At 45.9% G+C, this 23,829-nt stretch overlaps 3 protein-coding genes across 4 annotated transcripts; 2 read left to right on the top strand and 1 right to left on the bottom strand.

Annotated features, from left to right (window-relative positions):
- Positions 1–973: 973 nt before the first annotated feature.
- itk (IL2 inducible T cell kinase) lies at positions 974–7,065 on the bottom strand. Of its 2 annotated transcripts, none has more exons than XM_084699148.1 (17): positions 6,682–7,065; positions 6,343–6,447; positions 6,127–6,208; positions 5,559–5,684; positions 5,367–5,404; positions 5,067–5,218; positions 4,903–4,968; positions 4,697–4,751; positions 4,021–4,100; positions 3,565–3,707; positions 3,064–3,138; positions 2,643–2,811; positions 2,284–2,500; positions 2,122–2,186; positions 1,816–1,934; positions 1,525–1,682; positions 974–1,285 (listed from the first exon to the last, which is right to left on the bottom strand). In XM_084699148.1, exons 1-17 carry the CDS (start codon positions 6,817–6,819, stop codon positions 1,220–1,222), a joined length of 1,854 nt encoding a protein of 617 aa, XP_084555274.1. In that variant the 5' UTR covers positions 6,820–7,065; the 3' UTR covers positions 974–1,219. The 2 variants fall into 2 exon arrangements, with proteins under 2 accessions (XP_084555274.1, XP_084555272.1); XM_084699146.1 differs by having other exon boundaries at positions 2,643–2,814; positions 6,682–7,064.
- Positions 7,066–7,423: 358 nt separating this feature from the next.
- med7 (mediator complex subunit 7) lies at positions 7,424–9,085 on the top strand. The gene is made up of 2 exons (XM_084699145.1): positions 7,424–7,581; positions 8,010–9,085. Exon 2 carries the CDS (start codon positions 8,019–8,021, stop codon positions 8,775–8,777), a length of 759 nt encoding a protein of 252 aa, XP_084555271.1. The 5' UTR covers positions 7,424–7,581; positions 8,010–8,018; the 3' UTR covers positions 8,778–9,085.
- A 1,339-nt stretch (positions 9,086–10,424) lies between these two features.
- On the top strand, positions 10,425–20,526 carry lonrf4 (LON peptidase N-terminal domain and ring finger 4). The gene is made up of 12 exons (XM_084695941.1): positions 10,425–11,270; positions 13,220–13,338; positions 13,860–13,982; positions 14,488–14,745; positions 14,853–14,982; positions 15,156–15,231; positions 15,435–15,549; positions 15,647–15,768; positions 16,004–16,162; positions 16,431–16,593; positions 16,892–17,041; positions 17,239–20,526. Exons 1-12 carry the CDS (start codon positions 10,973–10,975, stop codon positions 17,386–17,388), a joined length of 1,863 nt encoding a protein of 620 aa, XP_084552067.1. The 5' UTR covers positions 10,425–10,972; the 3' UTR covers positions 17,389–20,526.
- Positions 20,527–23,829: the final 3,303 nt, after the last annotated feature.

The following is a 23,829-nucleotide window of genomic DNA, read 5'->3' as shown; positions in this document are numbered from 1 at the left end:
CTTATGACATTGCAAGTTAAAGCCAACACAAGACCCACTTGTCAGTCACATTTGCAAAGACACATGGTAGTTCACAAAGGTCCTAACACTTTATATGGAAGGAGAGGATCCCTCAGAAAATTTCCCTATGAAAACATTCCAGTTATTTCCTAACTGAATATGTAGGTCATCCTAGCTTCAGTTTTCATGATATGACGTGCCAATTAAAAACATTTTTTTACTATACCATATACAGTGTACAGTATTTCTGTAACATGTTCTGTTTCTATGGTACCTCCCATGTACTCCTGCTACTGACTGTTTCCAAGACCATTGCTATGCCAGTGTTGTGTGCCCAGTCTGCCTGGTTGTCACAGTAACACGAAGGCATGTAAGACAGGCTCCAAACTGCAACCGAATACAGACACCCAGGACCCATACAGTTGGTTAGATCTGTATACTACACTACAGTACTTTTTCTGAAAAAGATGTTGATGGTGAGAAAACCAAGCATTAGGATTTACACAGAGCAAACCTACTATGAATACCACTTAAGAAAGGGTATTAGAATCTATTTTAAAAGGTGTTCCTAACGGAAATCTAAGGTTCTAGACAGCACAATTGTCAGGTCCATATGGTGCCATGTGACCGGCTATCAACTCGTTCTAACTAAATATGAAACATAATCACAGTGAAATTCTCAAATTATCATATTCCTAAATGATTCAACATACAGTAACAACATACCTCGTGTTCAGAGATAAAGTTGATCTAGCAGTGAGCCCTTGCACCAACACAGGACATGCTTCGTACGTACAGAGCATGTGCAGTGTCTGTATGATGAGAGATGATGAGTACCAGTTTGAGTATGTGGCCTATGTGTGCCCTCTAAAGGACAAAACCAGAATCTGGTTCTAAAAAGAGACCATTACCAAACATACAGAACAGGGACGTGCACCTTTCTGTTCGACGAGCAAAAGATTTACAACTGGGCTGCAATATGGATACACTTTTATTTTCCCGCTGACCACATGCACCGAGTTCACACCTATCGCACAGGTTGACGCCAAAGTTACTGGCACAGTTATTAGCAATCCAGGCAACGAATAAATAGTATAAATTACTCCTGTCTTTGTACATACAGACTCTCTATTCTACAGGTGTGTGTGTGTGTGTGTGTGTGTGTGTGTGTGTGTGTGTGTGTGTGTGTGTCTGTGTGAACAGGCTGTCCAGGCTGGGGTCAGAGATCTGAGAGGGAAGCCAACTCATGCAGCAGGACAGCAAAGGATGGCCGGTCTTCCGGTTTCTACACGGGCAGAGAGACAAACGGATACACTTGCATAACTGTTTCAGCAACACTTTTTGTGTGTATTCCACTGGTCGTTTAACACATCTGTGACAATACCATTGCAAAAGTGTTTATAGATAAAATACTCAAATCAAATAAATAAAAAAATATGAAAACGAAAAATCAAACGAAACATGAAAACGTCATTGTGTTGTGATGGCACGTTTCGGAACGGATGGCGAGACAGGGTCACCCACCTCCTTCCAGCACCACTCCATGAGCTGGTGCACAGCATTGGGGGTCTGGCGAGGCTTGAGCAGCCGGAGGCCCGCGTTCAGGGACTCCACCACCTCCGCGTTGGAGCGGCTCTCATAGGGCAGGCGCCCCTCGCTGTACACCTCCCACATCAACACACCTGAGGGGAGGAGGGGAAGGGAGAGAGTGGAACATCAGTTGCAGACAGACAGACAGACAGACAGACAGACAGACAAAGTGACTTCTTCATCAGACAGAAAGACAGACAGACGGAGATTAAAGGAGAGTCAGACCAAAAGACCAGACGTCGGACTTGCTGCTGAACTTGCTGTATTTGATGACCTCAGGAGACGACCACTTCACAGGGAACTTGGAGCCCTGAGAGCTAGTGTACTGGTCATCCAAAACAAACCTGAAGAGAGACATAGACATCAGCGGGAAAGGACAACGGCATGACTGTAGTCTCCCCTCAACAGGTCAGCAGGTATAACTCACGGAGTGTTCGCACTCTCATTCTGTTTACAGACTGATGGTCACCCATGCTCTGGCCCCTGTGGATGAACCAGAAGTTCTCACCTCAGGAGCGTGTGTGATCTTACCTGGTCATGCCAAAGTCAGACACCTTGACTTCATTGTCCTTAGAGACCAGACAGTTTCTGGCAGCCTGTGAGGCAGACAGAGATTGGAAGAAATAACTGGAATGTCATCCTATTAGCGTCACTCTTCGGAGTTCAGATCTCAACTTTTCTCTCTGAGAGTACCAGGTCTCGGTGGATGAAGTTGGAGCTCTCCAGGTAGGCCATGCCCTCGCAGATATCCAGGCACATCCCCAGAAGCGTGTCCGGAGACAATTGCCCCCTGGTGGCCCGGAGGTAGTCCGACAGGCAGCCGTGCTCCATGAACTCAAACACCAGACATATTGGAGAGTGCTGGGTGCACACACCATACAGCTGGACGAGCTTCGGGTGGGACAGCTTCCTGCGACACACACACGCACACACAAGCAAACACACGCACGTACACACACGCACATCTTTTTACAAATGGGCCGACATGATGTGCTGTGGTCCTTTGTCTGTACAACAACAAGGCTATGCCCCGCCTCCACAAGTCCACTTACGTCACCACCATGGCCTCCTCCTTGAAATCCTCCTCCGACATGGCTCCCTCTCTCAGCATCTTCACGGCCACCTTCCTGTCCCTCCATGTCCCCTGCAGCACCTGTCCAAACTCCCCGCTCCCCAGCTCCTCCCCCAGCACCAGCTCCGCAGGCTCCACCTCCCACTCGCCTGCTGAAGGACATACACACAGGAAGAACTACAATACCCATGAGGCCACCGATGCATAGCCAATTGTGAGCAAGGCAACATGGCTATTGAGGTAAGAGTTTTCCCCATTTACTTGGCACTCATACGTTGGTATTATCAAAGTGGGAGGTACATCAACTGTCATAACAACATACTTCTATTTTATAACAGCAGATTGCATAACCCTTTTGATTGACTTCAGTTCAATTATAACTATTTTTGTTGGCTTCTTACCTGGAGAGATATCAAAGGAGTGCTGAGAGCTGTCTTTGCCAAGCGTCACAGGGTGTCGCAAGCGCGTGATCAGACCTGACAGTGGTTACCCACCCACACACACGCACACACACGCACGCACACACACACACACACACACACACACACACACACACACACAGAAAAAAGTCAGGTCTAGTCAAGGCACCAACGTCCATGCCTTGTACAATATGCTGACTTCTTCAGACTTTAGACTGATTCAAAGTCTCATTGCAAGGCTTCCTCCACAACTCTTTCTGAGCAGAAAATGATCTTGTCCTTGGGTGACAAGCATTGAATTTGATGTATAAAACAGTTTTACAGCGAATTAATCTCTTAGCCGTGCTAATTGTCCTTTTGGGCAAATTTAAAACTGGTGATTATATATGTGCCTGCCTGCATGTTTGAATGCATGTGTGTGTGAGGGTGTGTGCATGTGTGTGTGTGTGTGTGTGAGTGTGTTTTGCAAGAAACACTCCTCACCTGCAGCATTGTGCTGGTGGTATTGGATTAGCTCAGGAATAGTGCTGAAAAGGTATTTCTCCGCCAGGTAAAACCTAAAGGGCTCGGTCTCTGTATCCTTTATCTGGTAATGCTTCACTCTTGGATTTTTCTCCCCGTTTGACCTGCAGAGAGAGGGAGAGCGTTAGTCGAAGAACACAACATGTCCTGTCCAGTACATGTAAGGGTTGGCATTACGCAGTGTCACAAATGTTCTGGTTTCTCCGCACACTTCTATGGTTTCTTCAGCAATTCCGTCGTTACGTCCTTATCAATTTCGACTCCAAGAAACATCTGACCCCAGTTGATCTTAAAGCAATTTTAAACAAATTATCCCCCCCAAAGACTAAGCAGCATCTCAGTTCTAAATACTTTAGTCCTCAGTACTTTTAATGAGTTGTCAGTAGGTCAGTGATAGCTGACTATGCGGATAATTACCCAGGTGCTTTGGTGTACACGGACACAGTGTAGACGCCCAGCTGCCTGGAATCCCGAACCATAAATGCTCCTTCTTTGCCCTGGACATGGGCACGCAAACACGAATGCATGCTTTTTAAAGAACTGAAGCATTATGTGAACATTATTTTATCTTCTTTGGGGATATGTAAATGGTTCTTAGATAGTTGGAGACAAAACAATCCTACAAATGTTTTTCTTGGAATCGGTGCACAGAATGCTTGGCCAACAGACACGTACAATCGTAAAAGTCAAGACCCAAACTTTGCCTGTAAAACTGCGTGACACATTTACGACAGGAAATCCTGAACCAGAGCTCACTGTGTGGTTTGGAGGTGTACTTTGTGTTTGTATGTGAGAAAGCATACATGCATCCTGCAAATGCAGCCTTTGCATCCTTGCTGGCAAAAACCACATGGTCACAGCCAATCAGATCCAAGTATTTGGATCACACTGCAGATGTTGCATTGGACACACATACTCAACCACACAATTACATACTAAAAGATATTGATTTTCCAATGTAACTATCTTTACACATAAACAGATATTCTTGATATATCCTGAAGTTAAAGTTACATATAACTGGACGTCTAATGATTGAATAAATAGGTAAATTAACAAATAAATACTAATAGTGTCAGTGTCCGGACAGTACCTCTTGCATCAGAAGTTCCTCAGCTCTTGCCCTTGTGATGTTTTTGTTGTACCATCTACAGATGAACACGTTCAATACATCAACATAATAGCCACTGAATCATATGATAGTGTATTCCAATGGTCACCATTTGACGACCGTTCTCTACCACTCACAACGGTTTACACCAAACTGCGGTGTTATGAGGAACAGACTTTGTGACTCACACAAATCTGTTGAAGTTGCTCCCCGATTTCTCGGCAATGTATATGTTGGGTACAAACCCAGTGTTTCTAAAGAAGGGAAACATAGGAAAATATGAACACAGTGTCAGTTTGAGAAGAAAAACAAAACAGAAACTTCCATCCTCATCCTGTCAGAGTGAGCCTACCCCCTGTCATCCTGCACGGCCCACCACTCTGGGTGAGAGCGATCAGTCAGGACATACTCTTGGTCCTTCTTCAGGGTGAGGTCAGATGCATCCTTGGGGATATAGTTCTGGAGAGCCACCACCCTGCCTAAGTCTGGGTTTGATAAACGGCGCTGTCAAGATAAAGTGGAGAGGATACGCTGACCACTCACTTACGTTTGTTCTAGAAGCAATAACTGTATATGGATGTCAATGCTGTTGATTTGTATTTGTTTTATGAGTGAACTTAATGAATACAAAGTTTTACAGTCAGGGTCCTACCTCAGCGTCTGGAGTTTTAGGGAGAGGTTTTTTGGAAGCTATGAAAAGAAAAGAAACAAAATTACTTTGATACATATATACCTACACGGTATAGTTTTATCGCATTTTCAAAATGGTTTATGTCCTCTACTCTATAGGGACACACATTTTTGGAGAAGAATATTTAGACAAAAACTAGTCTGAGGTCAGTACCAAATCCCGTGGGGTCATACTCATGACAGCCGGCCGCCAGCTTCTCCGTTTGGTGACAACATCTCCATCTCCCATCCATCCAGAAGTTAGGGTGGTATTTCACTGCTAACCTATTACACTTTGTCTCTGCATTATGTGGAGAGCAACAAAGTAAACATCAAATTTGTTGTTTAAAAAATACATAATCACATTTTCAAAATTAGGTTGTAAAAAAACGATTGACAATGTATTCTGAAATGTTTTGTGTTATTTGATTTAATGCAAACCATTTTAAGCCTACTAGAGTTATAATATTTTAGAAGATAAAATCTGTCTTTTTTTATGTCCTGAGAGATTAAACGTTAGTGGACCATGTATGTGCCCATCAATAGAATACAGATGTGTAGCCTTTTAGATAGCAGCACAAGGTTCAAACTGAAACTCTTATGTTTAAACCACAAACACACACATACACACAGCATAGACAGTAAACCCATAGAGGTACACCTGTGACTATGGGTTTGTACAAAACGCCAGAGAGAACATAATCAAGGCCTTTGTTGGGGTGTCTTTAGTTTGGACTACTCACCCTCCTTAAGCGCCCGGACCCACCTCTGCCGACAGTCATTATCTGGGGCAAAAATGTACAGGTAATAGCTGTCATGAAAAACCTGTGGAGAAAAGCAGCATCACACAGTAACTGTAGGGTCCTTGTGTTTTTGCTTGAATGGACCTAGTGAGTTTCTGCCAGCTTCTCATTCTGTTCATTTGAAGATTAAGGGACTGGAAAGTGTGCTTCTCTCACCTGGAAGGGGTACTTGTTGCTGCAGGGGATGGGAATGTCACTGCATACAATCTCAACACACTTGATCCTGGCCAGCTCAATACTGCCTTTCTGAACAGGTTTTTTCTGAACACAGAGCACAGAATCTCCATGAATGTTGCCGCTCACATAACAATTATCACAAGTACAATTATGTACACATACAGCTTTGAAGACGTTCTGATTATTTCGTACATTTCATCTCAGGTGTGACCAATTTATTATTGTGAATTATTGTTTTACAATTAAATATATGAGGTACTTTGATTCAAAAGAGCACTGATCATATTTTCCATCTTCCTCTCCATCAACAGTACATACCCCGGGACGTCGTTCAGAATAGGTCAAATCTTGTGTGTCTAAAACAAAAAACCTTTCCTTGTAATTGCTTGGGGAAGTCCTTCTTTTCTGTTGAGATTTCTTGATTAGAGTTCCTTTTAAGATAACTCTGGGGTACATGGCAAACAGTTACCTGCAACCCTAGAGCTGCCAGCAGCCTGTGCTTGTGTCAGACTAAAAACTTGTTAAAAACGGTGAGGGAGAAAGAGCTGAGCATGTTACTCGAGCTTCCGGAGGTGTTACAGTAGGTGAACCACTTCCTTGAGTAGGGCCACACACATTTGTTCTCTCAATTTTTGCCACACACACACACACACGCACGCATGAACGCAGACACACACACACGCACACAGATGAGATGTTTTGATGTTTCAAATGTGATGAACAGCCAAAATGTTCCATTGCAACACAAGTGTTTCAGATGTTTTATATATAACCATTATCCAATTAAATAACCAACCCAGCACTGATGAAAATTTAAATGCAATATACTGTTGCTCACGCCAAACGTGTGTGCCTCCTTGAATGTTGACGGCAGTTTTTACAACAGCCTAACGTATTAAATATGACTAAATAGAACGTATCTTCCAAGATAATACATTTTATGGAATATAAAACCCATCGCCTTTACTCACGTAAACCAATCACCGTCTACGTTGTTGAAATGGAGCGCTCCAATCCGCACGTTCAAATAAACACGTCGTGAACAGGCGACCAATCAAACAGAGAGGACGTGAAAAGCTACGGGACAAGGCTATGCCTTAACGTAGCTCCCATGGTTTATGCCATCGTTATCCCAGTGAAAGATAAAACATTTTGGGGGGAATTTAGTCTGGCTATAGAAAACTAACATCACAGTATTGACACTTCTCACACTAAAGGGTATGTATTTTTCAATTGTTTGCTTAGCTGATCAAATTACTTCTGCTCCACATCAAGCAACCAACCTAGTTTGCTAATGCTGGCTAGCGTTAGCATGGTAGCTAAGTAGCTAGCCTGCCTAAGAGTACAGTGTATTACATTAGCTTTATATATATATATAGTTGTGTAGAAATCGTATGTGGTTAACTAGCCGTAGTCATTATATTCTCACAACGTTATTTTTGCATCATTTTCTAATGTTTACACTCGTATCACACTAGTATTTCACACTCGTAACTAGTAGTTAACTAAGGGAAAGTAGCTAGCTCTACGTCTGTACATTTAAGTGAATAGCCTACGGTATTCGTGCATTCGTTATTTTAAAGTTATAACTAATTATTGATAACGAGATGAATGCAGCTTAAAGTTATCCCTAAATCTGTCCCTAGGCATCCATCATGGGTGAACCACAGCAGGTGAGCGCTCTGCCACCACCGCCCATGCAGTACATCAAGGAATACACTGATGACAACATCCGCAAGGGCCTGGCGCCCAAGCCCCCGCCGCCGATCCGCGACAGCTACATGATGTTCGGCAACCAGTTCCAGTGTGATGACATCATCATCCGTCCTCTGGAAAGCCAGGGGATCGAGAGGCTCCACCCGATGCAGTTCGACCACAAGCGAGAGCTCAAGAAGCTGAATATGTCCATCCTGGTGAACTTCCTGGATCTTCTGGACATCCTGATTAAGAGCCCCGGCAGCATCAAGCGTGAGGAGAAGCTGGAAGACCTGAAGCTGCTGTTCGTCCACATGCACCACTTGATCAACGAGTACCGTCCGCACCAGGCCCGCGAGACTGTGCGCGTCATGATGGAGGTCCAGAAGAGGCAGAGGCTGGAGACGGCCGAGAGGTTCCAGAAACATCTGGAGAGGGTGGTGGAGATGATCCAAGGCTGCCTGGCATCTCTGCCCGATGACATACCCCAGTCTGAGGGGCCGAGCGGGGCAGGAGATGGTGCGAGGTCTGGAGGTACTGGTGTGGGGGGGTCTGCTGGGTTGGCGGCCCGACTGAAAACAGAACCCATGGACGTGGAGGAGGTGGGCGCCAGCTGTATGTCCACAGGGCAGCAGGACAAGAGCGTGCCTCCCACTAAGAGGGACAAAGAATGGGACAAAGATGCTGCAATGTGCAGTATTATTGACGAGATTGCCTGAGTTTTGCATGTCGTTTTTGTTTGTGTGTTTTTTATGCAAATAATTACTGAATCTGGTGAAGCTTTTTGTTTTGTTGTGAATATTATTGCTGTGAACCAATAGCGTATCCAGTTTGTTTAGTTTTTTTGCTAAGGATGTGTCTGGTTTGTGTGAACTTTCTTAGTCAAACATTCACTTACATGTGTTATTTCATGACACTATAATTTGCATGGAGTCCTGCCTCTGGATTTAACACTTGGTATTGGGTAAAAAATGCCCAGAGCATTCAGCTTTCCACTGTCAACTCAATAAAGATATTTTCTATTGGACCAAGTAGTGCCAGACATTCTTGCATCATGTGGCACAGTAGTGAAGTCTTAATGGTAGTTGGTGACCCCAGGCTCTCTCATCTGGTCTGGTCCTAAAATGGAGTCTCTCATGTTCCAAGAGTGTCTGAAATCTGTGCGTCGGTGAGTGCAATGTGGGTTTATGCTCTAATCTGTCAATAAGATGAGGATGTCAAAGACGCGCTTGATGTTATAGAACAAACCTTTTCCTAGCCACTTCACTGTTCCACAATCACCAACACAATGTTGTCTGCATGTGGCCTTGTACAACAGTCACAGAAGAATTTGGCTGCATCTGCTCCTATCAGGCACCAGACAGACCGGTAGAGGGAAAGGCATACCTTACACAACACAAGCTGAGCTTGCACTACACTGTAGCATTGTGTAAGTGTACTTTAGTCAGATACAACCTGAACTACACACACACATATGTGCCCCTCGGTAGGGATTCCAACGTTGTTTTTATGATGTGTGGCGTGGTTTCCTTTCAGTTATAGTTACAGTGTGACACAGTCAGACGTTGTCAGGTACTCATGTTTATATACAAAAGGATTGATCAGAAGGGCTTCTGAAATGAACGTTGATCAATGGACAAGTCAATCTTGCAGTTAGAGCGACTAGAGTTGAATGAGGTGTCCGTCTGGCCCCTTTTCCTCCCAGCACAACAGCTGAGAAAAGGCAGTGTTATGTTGTCTATAAAAGCATGATCTACTTGACATGGTTCAAGTGTATTCCTCTTGATAACGACTAACACAAGCCATTGACCCAGAAACTGCTCTTATGAGCCAGCTAAGGATTACGTGTTGTAGTCTGCTTTAATGAGACAATATATTGTATGAGATTGCTTTGCAGACGGTCCTGCATTCGATCTGGAGACGCAGATTATTTGTATTTAACCTGTGTAATAATTGCATATTTTATCAATTTACTCCCACGCACAAATAGTATGTTATGAAATCAAAATGTTATCTTGTGGGGTAGCTGCAAGTTAAGGACCTTGCGTATCACGACAGCATCACCAAGTGTGCGGCATCTGTTGATATCCTCTCAGGAACTGTTGCATTTGTGAAAGAGTGAACGTGTTAGGCAAACTCTTGTGTACGCCTATTAACAGTTCCACTGCACTCTGATATTTATGAATATATAAAGACTCTGCACCCGTCGCAGAAATTGTGTTATAAAACTAGGCATCTTTGTTTCACAACAGGGGGGGAAGTCAGGCAGTCTCATCCAATGAGATTGCTCGCTGCCACATCACATGGTCTTTATTTATGTAATGTAATGGTGTTACAGTGTAACCTGGCTTTGTATCAGTGAACAAGGACCACAAGCAGACTGTCCGAATTTACAGTCGAAGATGGGATCTTAATAAGAATGTCAACATTTGAATCCGATCTAATCTAATCGTTGATGAAGTTCGGAGCTGCACGCGAAAAGGCTAGCAAAGCGGGTTTCGGACTGAAACGATTCCCTAATCGTCATGCTCTAAAAGGGAATAATCTTGAGTTCGAAGCCAAAAACTAAGTTATGATTAACAACAGATAGGTTCTAAAACGTTTTTTTTTTGGAAGGTAAAAAGTTGAGACCAGAATTAATTTGTCTAAATAGTCCGCATCTGTTTGCGCAGAGTGAATGTCTTGTTTTGTTTTTTTTGATAGGCCAGAGTTGCTGTAAATCTGAGACGAAGGTTGATGCATTTAGATAGGACACTGTTGCAGTTTGTAAATGTACGTTAGCCCACCAAGCCGCCAGGTCAAACTACAGTATGTTGCATGTAACGAAGACCTGATTGCACATCTTTTAACTTGAGGGAAAGCATTCTGTCTACTTTTCCTTGAGGGAATTGTCGGGGTGACATAACACACCACCATGGATCTTCTTGAGTGCCCAATCTGCATGTTCCTCATGTGCGAACCAGTTACGATGCCGTGCGGCCACTCGTTGTGCCGTCGGTGCCTGGGGACAAACTTGCCATCGAGATGTCCGACCTGCAAGGAACGGCTAAAACAGAAAGACGCTAAACATATAAAGAACAATGTATTGTTGATAAGTGTCATCGAGAAGTGCCGCCCTGACGAGACAAAGATGAAGTGCCAAATCCTTGAGAAGCTGAAAGCCAGAGAATTCACTGACGCTTTACGCATCGCTGACGAGGGGATAGAACGAGGTAAGGGTGTTACGTGTGTTTACTTAGATTTAAGTTGGGCCATCTAACCCCGAGGCATGCTGCAGGTATCTGTGTTCAAATCTAGGCTTGACTACTACATTGTGTAACGTCCAGTTATGGAACTATAGCCTCTTACGCAAGCCAGCGATCTAGCTGTGCATCAAGGGGATAATACACAATAACAGGCCATTGACCAAACCTTGCACTTCACATCCACTCATTATGGATGCATTTTTTGTAAAACTGTAGGGTGTAAACGTAGCACAGCAGTATCCATCCTTTGAAATCAGCTCCATACCAGAAGTTAGAACATATGACCTTATGGTGACCCCTGGACAGAGCTCTTACGTGAATGCTGCAGTTTTTTGTTGTTGTTGCATTCACACTAGAAACATGTTGCTAATTATCACAATGGCGTGTGGGCCAATGTGTGGTGGAAATGGCTCGTAAACTCTGCTGGAGATGTAGCTATATCAGTGTTGCTCCAGAATAGGGCCATGCTATTACACACTAAAGGCTGCTGGTGAAGGTGGTCGGCCACTTCAGTTCATTGACTGACAACATCCACGCCATGCCTGGCCACGTGACAATCACAAGTCTTAGTTATTCATGGCTCTTCCTGCTCTCAACTCTGTCTTTTCATCTTCACTGACAGATACTGTACTAGCCATAGATGACATGTATGGTTGAATGTGAACGTATGGCACAATAGTAATGCAGCATTATCAGTGATGACACTTTGGAGTTTGAAAGGACAAATTCAAAATCCCAATCCCGGGCCAATGTAGTCCTGACGCGACGCACTGTGACACGTGCTGCACATTGACACCCAGCGCGTGAGTAGTTCCCAACCCAGAACACACTCACACTCTCTAACACACACACTAACCTCCACGCACAAGCACTCACTCACTCACTCACTCACTCACTCACTCACTCACTCACTCACTCACTCACACATAATCCACATTCAGTCTCTCACTCAGATCAACCAGGAGCTTGTCCAGTGAAAGCATCTACTTGCATTCCTCAGGAGTTGCATTTAAGACAATGTTGTTGTCGCACCACGTCTTGTAAACACAGAGTGCCGCTTTGCATTTAACCACTGTGATGTTAACCACTGTGAAGCTAGCACTTTTATCCCTTGATTGTCTTCAGCAACAACTATAATGCAATTTTGTTTGTGGCTGTAGATAAAGGCAGCTGCTGAAAAAAGAAAAAAAAACGGTTCAAGAAAATGTGTCTTAAGGCAGCGCAAACAGTCTCCAGCAGTTTGCCTGCTCAGTAAGGCTCTGGGGTGTGTTATTTGGAGACGCACCGTAAAGCTGACCCTGTGTTTCGTTCACACAACCGAATCAATTCAATTTCGTCTCCCCCATTCCAGTTAAACCCAGTCCTTTTTAAACACTCAGCCCTGGTCTGTCCCCTCTCTGAAGCTTGGCCCTGAGACACTCTCTTTTTCACACACACACACACACACACACACACACACACACACACACACACACACACACACACACACACACACACACACACACACACACACACACACACACACACACACACACACACACACAGTTAACAGTAGAATGTGAGAGACACTGGTATCTGCCGTTCTGTCCTCCAATTAGTGTTGAGTCATGTCAAACTCCTCGTCAGAGCAGCTCTGCTGTGGACGAGGCCTGCTGATGTCCCGCTCTGCTCCCAGCACTGTGGAGCGCTGCGCTCCTAAAGAGGAAAAGACCAGGTGTTTCTACCTTGGCTCCCGGCTTTATTAGTCTGGATGTCGATGAAGTGGGATGTGAATGAGACTGAAGTGCACTTTCCTAGCCAGCCGTTGGTGACGTGTTTGTTTCCCATCTTCCTCTCTGACCTCCCCATTTCTCGACCTCTCTCTCTCACCCCCCCCTCCATGTTTATGTCTACGTCCACATCTGTGCCTGTCTCAGCTCCAGATGACGTGTGTCTGAAGGTGTTCAGAGCCGAGGCCAGCGTGGGCTTGAGGTGCTACCCTGACGCCCTGAGGGATCTGGACGTCCTCTGCTGCACTCGCCCCAACTGGACCGAGGTCAGAACCAGGAAGTGATGTCACAACCAACCACCAGGGCCATAGAAACAGCTTCTAAAATCAACCCCAATGAAAATATCAAGAGATTTTGCACGCTTCAGTCTGTGAACAGCCTGTGTGAAATATTAAAGATACGGGCTGCATACCAGCACCATAACATTGTTTAACATTGTTTAATCAACAGCATGTTTGAGTGTAGGTACAATGGAGGGGAGTCCTTACTCTCGCTATTTAATGTACAGCTCGACAGGCAGGTCATCCACTTATGTGACAATAGGAGTGAATCATAGCAGCCCAGTGTGTGGGAGAGATGGTCCCAGCAGCAACACATTGGACATTGCTGGGCACAACTTCATGTCTCACCTCAGGTCATATGACTGAATGTGTGCTAGTGTAAGGGTGTTTACAGAAAAGATAGATTATTTAAACAAAAACGGACAAAACAACTCTCTCTGTGCACTCTGTAAAGGAGTGGACTGTGAATCATTTCTCTCTCCACATCTCTCTCTCTCTCTTTCCAGGGATTCTTCCGGAAAGGGAACGTGTTGCTGGAGATGGGCCGCCAGACTGAGGCTCTGATCCAGTTCCACCACTGTCTGAAGCTCCAGAGTGACTTCCTTCCTGCCAAGAGCCAGATTAAGAAGGTGAGCAACTCACCCAGCAACTCACAGTCCTCCTTCTCCAGACCTTCCAAAGTTTGCCCCAGAGCCCCCTGGTCCTACCCAGACCCCCCAGTCCTCCCCTTGTCCTCAGCCAGAACCATCCAGACCCCAGTATTCTCCCTCCACACTGGTGCTCTCAGTATGAGGTCTGAACTAGGCCTAAATATGAAACAACAAACACCAACCAGGAACTAAGCTGGTCTGGTCTCCGTGTTATGGGATGAATATACAAATACATATCCCCAGATAAATATACAGATCCCCAAATCAACTGACAAAGCAACAGTAGCAACGTAAACCCACTCACACACACGTAGGACACGGGGCGGTGCTCTCATACAGAACCTGTTTGACTTCAGTCAGGTGAAACGAAAGCTTCCAGGAACTCGTTTCATTGTCTGTGCACGTGTGTTTCTGCCCTATCTGTGTGGATGTGCATGTTTGTCTGCCTGTGTGTGTTTATCAACCTGTGTGTGTGTGGTGACAGGTCCTCGAGGCTGAGGGCATGGCAGTCCCAGAAGAAGTACATTGTATCCTGCAGGTGGTTTCCGAGTACCTGAAAGAGCCCTGCCCTATCACCAGCCTGGGGGGCTCCCAGGGGCCCACACACACCCACACACACACACACACTCACACGCACACTCACACACACACTCACAAACACAGCGAAGGGCACCGGTTCCCTCCGGAGGAGGAGGAGGAGAAGGAGGGGGGAGGGGCCAATGGAAGACGAGAGTCACTTCAGGTGAGCTTGTGTTGTTGTCACACATACGGGGGACACAGCTTGGGTTGTTGGTGTGGCGGTGGTACGACTCACTGACAATGTGTGTGTGTGTGTGTGTGTGGGTGCAGACGTCCTCTAAGGCGAAGCACGGCTCCAGCACGGAGTGCTGCTTGAGTCTCTGCCAGGCTGTGTCCTTCTTGCCCACAGCTGAGGATGACGAGGAACTCATGATGAGGAAGGATGAGAGGAACCGGCTGGGTGTGTGGAGCTCACACACACACACACACACACACACACACACACACACACGTGCGGCAGGTTCAAATCCCTGTACTGTACGTCGCTTTGGGTGAAAGCGTCTTCTAGGTGACTACGGTACGTGAATCACGACATAACTAGCTCGTGATGGAGTGGTTTGTGTTGGTCCTCAGGTGAGTGCTGCCGGGACAGCCAGACGGTGCTGAGTGTGCTCACCGTGTCAGACTTGGAGTGTCCTCTCTGCATCCGGTGAGTGTGCTCACCTTCCTCGAGCTTCTCCTGCCATTCTAGTTGGAAGTGTCCTGTTCAGCATTGCTCTTCTAGCTCCTCCTGGTTGTGAGGAAAGGAGTTCCCTTGGCCTCGAGTGCAGGCTGACAAGGTTAGCAAGGCTGTGGAGGTTGTTGTCGTTGTTGTGCCACGCGGTGTTCTGACCGGAGGGGACGGTGTTCTAGGTTGTTCTATGAGCCCGTGACTACCCCGTGTGGCCACACCTTCTGCAAGAACTGCATTGAGAGGAGCCTGGATCACAACCTGCGCTGTCCACTCTGCAAGCAGCCCTTACAAGAGGTGAGGACGTGAGGCCTGCTGAATCCAAACACGAATCCAAACACTCGGTTAGTTCATTTTGTGTCAGTCTAATCCGACTTCCTGCTTCCTGTCGCAGTACTTCAAGAACAGGAAGTACAATCCCACAGCGCTGCTCCAGGAGGCCATTTCCCGCCTCTTCCCCCAGCAGCTGTCTGAGAGGATGCAGGTGCACGAGACTGAGATGGCCGAGCTGTCCAAGTAGGTCACCCCCCGCCCCATGCGTAACCACGGCAACATACACCCTACCTGTTCCCTGAAGTGCTCTAGTGTCTGGAGCAAACGGGCGTCACCATCGCCTCCGCAATATCCATAGCAACGGGATTCTAGTGGAGTTATGACTAACCGTGTTTGTGAATAACTCGTTCTCTCGTCCTCGCCCTTTCTCCCTCTCTTTATCTGTCTCCGTTCCCCCTATCCCCCCTATCTCCCCCAGTCTAACTACGAACATCCCTATCTTCGTGTGCACGGTGGCCTACCCGGGGGTGCCCTGCCCCCTGCACATCTTCGAGCCGCGCTACCGCCTCATGATGCGCCGCTGCATGGAGACGGGCACCAAGAAGTTTGGCATGTGCAGCTACGAGCACGGCAAAGGGTAGGCCGGCCCACACACACATACACACACACGCTGCCGTCCACCCGCTCTCACGACACACTTAAGAGAAGCTGGAAGCGACACACCAAAAGGTTTCCAGAAGTGGGTCAAATAGCCGCCCTGAGGAGAGAACGTTTGCGTGAGCGGATCTAAATTGTGTGCGTGTATTTTTGTATGTGTGTTTTGTGGGGGTTGAATGTGTGTCTGCGTGTGTATATATGTGTGTGTGTACGTGTATATATGTGTGTGTGCGTGTGTGTGCGTCCAGCTTTGCGGACTACGGCTGCATTCTGGAGATCCTGAGCCTGGAGGTGCTGCCTGATGGGAGGTCATACGTGGACACGGTGGGGGGCAGTCGCTTCAGGGTGCTGAGGAGGGGTCAGCGGGATGGATACCACACTGCAGACATCGAGTACCTGGAGGACCACAAGGTACACACACCCCCTCTTAGACACACGCACACACTAAGGTATATCTCTTAGACTTACACCCACACACACACACTAATGTATACACACACACTTATACAGTACATACTCACACTGACACAAACTCTCACACACTCACACTCACACACACACACTCACACACACTCACATACACACACAGATACAAATGGAATCTTCCCAGTCATACTGAATGCTGATGGGAAATGTTTCAGCTGTGGTCATCAATCTGCCTTTCCTCCCTCTCTACTATCCCCACTCTCCCCCCACCCCACCCCCCCAGGCTGATGAATCAGAGCTGGAGCAGCTGCAGGGTCTCCATGACAGCGTGTACCAGCAAGCTCAGGACTGGTACCAGCGCCTCAACAGCCGCATCCGGGAGCAGATCAGCCGCCAGTACGGAACCATGCCTGACAAGGAGGACAACATCCAGGTGCGCGCGCCGCGCACACATACACATACAATTGGAACACACACGCTCACGCGCACACACACACACGCTAATACAGAGACCCTCCCCCCGCACACACACACAAACACTGATACACTGTCATATACCACAGACAGACAGACAGACAGACAGACACACGCTGACTTGTGTGCGCTCCTCTGTGATTGTGCCCCCTCCAGCAGTCCTCCAACGGCCCTGCCTGGTGCTGGTGGCTGCTGTCTGTGCTCCAGCTGGACCCAGCCTACCAGACCACCGTGCTGTCTCTCACCACGCTCAGGGACCGCCTGGGGCACCTGCGCATCGTCCTGGAGTACTTCTCCCAGAGCTAGACTCCGGACACACACGCATGTACACGCACACACAGGGATACAGCGTGTGTGTTGTGAGCCGTTTGTCACTTGGCACCAGATGTCCTCAGGACCAGATTGTGGGGGCTTCACCCTCGCTTTGGTCACACTGGACTGGTCGAACACAAGTGGCTCTCGTGCTGTTGGAGTTGTCTTGAGTTGTTTCTATTGTCTCTCCTGGAACGGGGGATGTGCGTTTCACTTTGATTTCATTCGGATTTGTCGTCGTTTTTTGTCGTTTTTTTACTTTAGAACTCTGTAGATCGGAATTTTGGGGAGATAGGTTTTATTTAGGTTAGGTTTTGTTCGTGGTGGCATAGAAACCTTAGAATGGACAACCAAAGATTTCACCTGTCAGACAACAGAAAACACATCGTCTGGTGTCCATGAGACTGATCACCTCCAGGCTGGTGCATGCTGCTTGATGTCGGGCCTGTTGTTGTTGCGTGGTGCTGCCACTAGGTGGCGCTGTTCTGCTCTCCCTCTCTTATCACTCAGCTGGTTAGTGCTAAGTGTGTCAAGAGACTCATAATGATTCAGAAAATAGGAAAATGTCCAAACCTGACCTTTACTACAACAACAAAAAAGTCTTACAGTGATTTTGAAGAGCAGAAGATTTGTATTTAGAATTAATATTTTATGATGATCTGGATTTAGAAAAATAATTGATACTATGTTGGGAGTGGGACCTGCATCACTTATAATGCTTGTGAAATAGAGAACATGTGTTCTGGTATGTCTATCGCCCGTTGATTCTGTTACTTTACAATTATATAAGTATTAAGGCTGATTGCCATTATAAGCAACTAAGCAAGTAGTCAAATGATGTATATCAACACTGAATAGTCAGAACGTAAGTGTTGCAATAGTTGACGATGTCCGAGGCAAATTCCGGTCTAAAATGGTTTTATTTCAGAGTGAGAGCTGCTAATATGTCGGTCTGCCACGTGAAGATGGAGACGACATATGACGAGATGGTGGTTTCAATATATAGAGAGAGAGGGAGGTAGAGGAAGTTGTAAGTGTTGCTGTTTTCCGGTACATGTGTGTTTGTCAGCAGTCATCCTCTGCTTTTGGTGCTCAACCTGATGGGGTCACACACCAGACGGCACGGCAGCAACCTTACCCTTCAATCGTTCTCAGGTGTAGAAAACCAGCTGCGGTGAGCAGATCGTCTTACCGCGTGCAACCACCAGGTGGCAGTAGATGACTGGGACAGTGTCCTCTCCTGACAGCTGTTAGTGGAAGCCGGGTTTGCTGCTGGAGTGCAGGCAGCCTAGGACCTGTCCCAAGCCATAGTGAAGCTAAGTAGTAATGCCATAGTGCACAGATGGTCCCTCCAGGCCTGCTGTGCCCAGGGGGGGCCTGGCTGGGGAATGAGGCTGCTCTGTGATGCCTCCGTCTGGGCAGAGACACCAAGCTGTGTCCCCGCGGACTCCCCTCCCCTCTAGTGAAGATGCCCTGAGTGCCTGCATGGATCTCCAGAGCTGTATGTTAGGAGAGGGGACACACTTTGCAGTTGTTTCTTATTGTCTTTTCTTTTGCTGGTTTGGTTTTATTTGAGGTTTAGTGCCACATTCCATCGAATGTTAGAGCTGCAATGTTACACAAGGATTTACTAACAAACACAAGCTTGCAAATTTGTGAAGAGAGAAAACCAATTTCCTACCATAATTGTGCCATCCTTTACATGGTCTACTATCATTTTGGGGGTTTAGATCAGTTTGTGGGGATGAAGTCATGGCGAATTCAGGAAAATGCTTGCCCCATGCCACCCAGACACGCACTGTCACTTGTCCGGACTGTGCTGATCCGTGATGGGCAGATTAGGAGAGGACGACACGGCTCAGATGATATTTTCATCCCTGGAGGGAGACAGTTACAGGCCCAGTTACACGCACAAGTGTCCCGCCCCTCCAGATGGAGAGATGCACGGAGGCATGGACAGACTCAGGGACAGGCCGGGCCACCCTTCCTGGGTCCTCCTCCTGTTCTGGAAATAGCCATTGAGAGCTTGTTCAGTCCCAGTTTCAGACGAACTGGGATCGATCTCACTCTTCACAAAAAAATCTAAAATAAAAGGGATTTCTTTCTTAGAGCTTTCTGGAGAGCTGCTTGTTGTAGGGTTAGGGTTAGCTGAGCGTGTAGGTGGAGATGACCGCCAAGCTCTGTGGCCTCACAGTTATTTCCTGTCTGATGTGCTTGGTCCAGGAAGTGTGGACTTTATGTTTAGCATTTTGCTCCTCCTCTCACCATCCCTTTTCATTGGAGGTGACTAATATTTTTGCACAGTAATTGATTTGCATGTCCTGGTTTTTCTATTGTTCAGTAACAGTGCCAGCCATAGATATATCCATAATGTTGGGCTGTTTTTATCAACAAACCGATATTGTACAGGTTTTGCTTACATTGTTTGATTGTTAAGTTATGCTGTCAACTTAAACACATGCTATTGTTTAGTATATTTATCCTTGGTTTAAATAAAGAGGGGACATAAAATAATGTCTATCAATTGATTAAACAGTGTTTTTATTTTTTATTTTATTTAGCGTGCTACACCAATGTTAAGCTTGGATGTAAAGTGAATCATTCATTCATGTGATGCTACAGAACTGTGGAGGTCCAGTGTGATTGGACTCCTGTATGTGTCACTGACATTATTGAATCTCAATGCACTGAATCATTGTACTGAGTCAAAGTGAACTGAATCATGTACTGAGTCAAATTGAACTGAATCATGTACTGAGTCTAAGTTAACTGATTCAGACCAATGATCCATGTATGCATGACGTTTTAGGAATCCATCTAGGAACAGAAGTAACATATTGAAAAGGTGCTTTGGGATATTTGGTGACATAAAGACCGACTGTCAAAGCCTTGTATGTTTGTCAAAATGGTGTCAGACTCGCAGAAAGGTCTGTGTTCTATGTATGAATAGTGTGGTGGTCAATCAATTGAATTCAAAGGGTTAACATTGGAATAGTTTCTAATCAGTCAATAGTAATACTAATAGTCATTTATAAGGACTGAGGACAGGTAACACCAGGAACATCTTCTTTGCCTCCAATAACTCTTCAGTACATTGAATTGTTGATATAATAAATAAAGTTGTTAAAATTACTATTTGTTGTTGAATTGTTTTTTGATGAATAGTCAAAGATTTAGTTAAAGCTTTTTTTTAATTTCAATTTACCTGCCTCCCCAAACCTATTTGTGTAGATGTATGAACTGCTATGAATAAACATATATTTCTCGTTTTCCATGGATACACGTTCTATACATTTGCCCTGAAACAAAAGAGGCTTTGACAGACGTGGCCATCAGAAGTGGAGTGGATCGTCCATTACCGTGGTCTTCAACCCTGGTCCACAGGGCCCACTGTCCTCCATGTTCTAGAAAACATGCAGGACAGTGGACCCCGAAGACCAGGATAGCCCACCCCTGATCCAGAGCAGTGGTTCCCAACCCTGGTCCTCAGGGACCCCCTGTCCTGCATGTTTTAGATGTGTCCCTGCTCCAACACACCTGATTCAAATGAATGGGTCCTTATCTAGTTATGCAGAAGCCTGTTAACGACCATTCATTTGAAATCAGGTGTGTTGGAGCAGGGAAACATCTAAGACATTCAGGACAGGGGGTCCCGAGGACCAGGGTTGAAGACCTCTGATGGAGAACATACAGGAGATGACTGGTTATTATTACACAAGGCGATGTTAATCAAGGTGTCCACCAGGGGTCAGTCTTAATCTAGTTGAGAAACTAAATGAACCACAAAACCTCCTTGGCTGTCAAGAACTTTAAAGGGACAGTTCAACCAAAAATCAGAGCTACATCATTTTCCTCTTACCTGTGGTACTATTTATGAATCTAGACAGGTTTGGCAAGAGATGCCAAGTTGTTTGATAAGCTGTAGAGATGTCTGCATCCTCTCGAAAATAATGGAGCTAGATGGCACTGATGCTCAAATCGCCTAAAAATACATTTGAAAAACTGTCCAAACAGCAATGTCTCTATACAAACATCATGACCCAATCGAGATAATCCACAGAGCAGTTTCGCGAAGGAACTATGTTCCTACTTTCTTTCTAATTTCCTACATGAAACTGCTTACAAGGTAGGCTATGTTGTGTATTATTTTAAATTATCTCTAGCTTTAAACATTTGTAGATCTTCAAATCTAATTGACCAGATTATACCCATTGCTTAATTTTGCAATTTTAGCAATGTAACTTGTTTCTATATTTTTTCTGTTGAGGATTAGCCGAATGATATTCCAGAAGTTTTAATAATTATTGTACACGTAGGAGAACTGACAAGTTCTATAGCTATAGCTGAGAATTACGTGAAGAGTGAATACAATTCGAGGATGAGCACTATTCCTTAAAACTAGTCTATTATTTAAAGTCACACAGCTGTCGACAAATAAGAATACATGAGACGTGACGTTAAATTATGCTTCTACGATTCCCACTGCTCAGTAGGCAATTGTGATTATCATAGAAGGGAAAATAATTGACCTGACGAAGAACATCGCGTGTCACGTTTTCCAGATAACTTTCCCTGCATTAGAAGCAGGCAGATGAAACGCATGGTCGCCTGTGCCAGTCAGTCTCCGTACTGCTTCTCAGATTCAACATCAAAGCCCATTAGCAGAGCAGTGTGCCGCTTCTTCAACCAGCCTAAATTGATCCATCAAGCCGGTGTTGTCTTTCTGATTGTCTACAACTGAGTAAGGGTGACAGGCGTTTTGTTGGAAGTTTTCACAGAAAAAAATGAACACTGTGTGAGTCTATTTGAAATAACCCATGTCTGTTGGTGACAACGATTTAGACGTCAACGATCATAAGTGTCAAAAACCAAACCGGTAAGGAATCAGTACCCCCCCCCCCCCCCCCTCAAAAACTATACAAAATATAGCTGCAAGCAGCAATGGTGGATTTCTCCTCAAATGCCAAAATATTCTAAGATGGACATAGTATAGGGTTTTACTTATCTGCCAACAAACAATTACAAAACAATTCCTCCCTATGGAGGAATCCTAGAAACAGTCACTTCTATTCCACGGGTGGCAGTCAAAGAAGAGAGAAGACAGAGTGCATCTTTCTTGTTTTGACACATCCCTCTATCCCTCCCTCCCTCCACCCCATCCTCCTACAGACACTTCAGAGCCCAAACCATACCCGTTGTCATAGGAACCAGTCGAGATAGCTGAGGAGAGGTAGTTAGGGCCCAGATTGTCAATTAGAAAATGAACACATTTTGTCTTTGAAGAGTGAGACTTTTGTTTGCATGACAGACAACATGTACAGAGCTAATGTCGGGGAAATATGCCCATGGAGAGGAGGATGGTGGGAGTGAGGGAGATGGGATGCATGTGAGAGGGAGAGCTCAAGTTGACTAATCTGTGTGTTTTTCCTGCCGGTCTCAATGCCCTTCTTCTCTGAAGGATTAGAGGGTTCTGAGAGGATGCTGATGGTGTGTGTGTGTGTTTGCACACATGTTTGAGGCCGATAAACCAGGTTTTGTTTTCTCATCCTGTGTAACCTGTCTGGAGTGTTAACAGCTCATAGATAAAGGCCCTATCAGCTCCGGAGCTTGGACTCTGACAGATAAACCTTTACATTCTGTTAGAGGGAGCAGCTTAGACACCAAGACTACCTCCCAAGACCTCGAGTTTACCTCCAGAGAACCAACGACTACCTCTATGGCTGAGTTCATGCACCGCGGCCCCTGGATTGTTTCACTGAGACCCCCATCATGTACAAGTGCAGAGAACGGGACAAGTGTTGGAAGAGTTTTGTGTGCCCCGAACCATATTTGACCCTTGCTAGCGCTTGATGACTTCCTAGCTCACAGCGGTGTCAGTGGTCTCTGGCAGAAATCTTGGAGTGTCTGACCCCGCCCCCCCTCCACCAACCCCTCTACCCCCCCCCCCCCCCACATCCCACATGTGCCCCCAGCTGCGATGTGGAGGACGGCAGACACAGGACACCACAGGTGGGGGTGGAGGGGAAGGGTGGAGGAGGGTGGGGGGCAGAGGGGTACGCAATGTCATCAGATCAGCTCACTGATTTGAGGAGGGTTCTCCTGTGGAGAGGACACATGGTGGCTGTTCCCTCTCTCTCTCTCTCTCTCTCTCTCTCTCTCTCTCTCTCTCTCTCTCTCTCTCTCTCTCTCTCTCTCTCTCTCTCTCTCTCTCTCTCTCTCTCTCTCTCTCTCTCTCTCTCTCTCTCTCTCTCTCCTCCCTCTCTATCTCTCTCTCTCTCTCTTTCTCTCTCTCTCTCTCCTTCTCTCTCTCTATCTGTGTTAATAGAAATCAACAGTACAACATGGAGGAGAGGAGGTTGGCATAGCAACATCTGAAGGATGGAAAGTGCAGTGAAAGAGACACGAAAGGTGAAAGACAGACAAGCAGGCAGAAAT

The sequence above is a fragment of the Hypomesus nipponensis genome, chromosome 1 (genome assembly GCF_054491055.1).
Source record: "Hypomesus nipponensis isolate SF chromosome 1, ASM5449105v1, whole genome shotgun sequence".
NCBI lineage: Eukaryota > Metazoa > Chordata > Actinopteri > Osmeriformes > Osmeridae > Hypomesus > Hypomesus nipponensis.
Note: the sequence above shows the minus strand (reverse complement) of the source record. Positions and strands in the feature narration are given on the sequence as shown.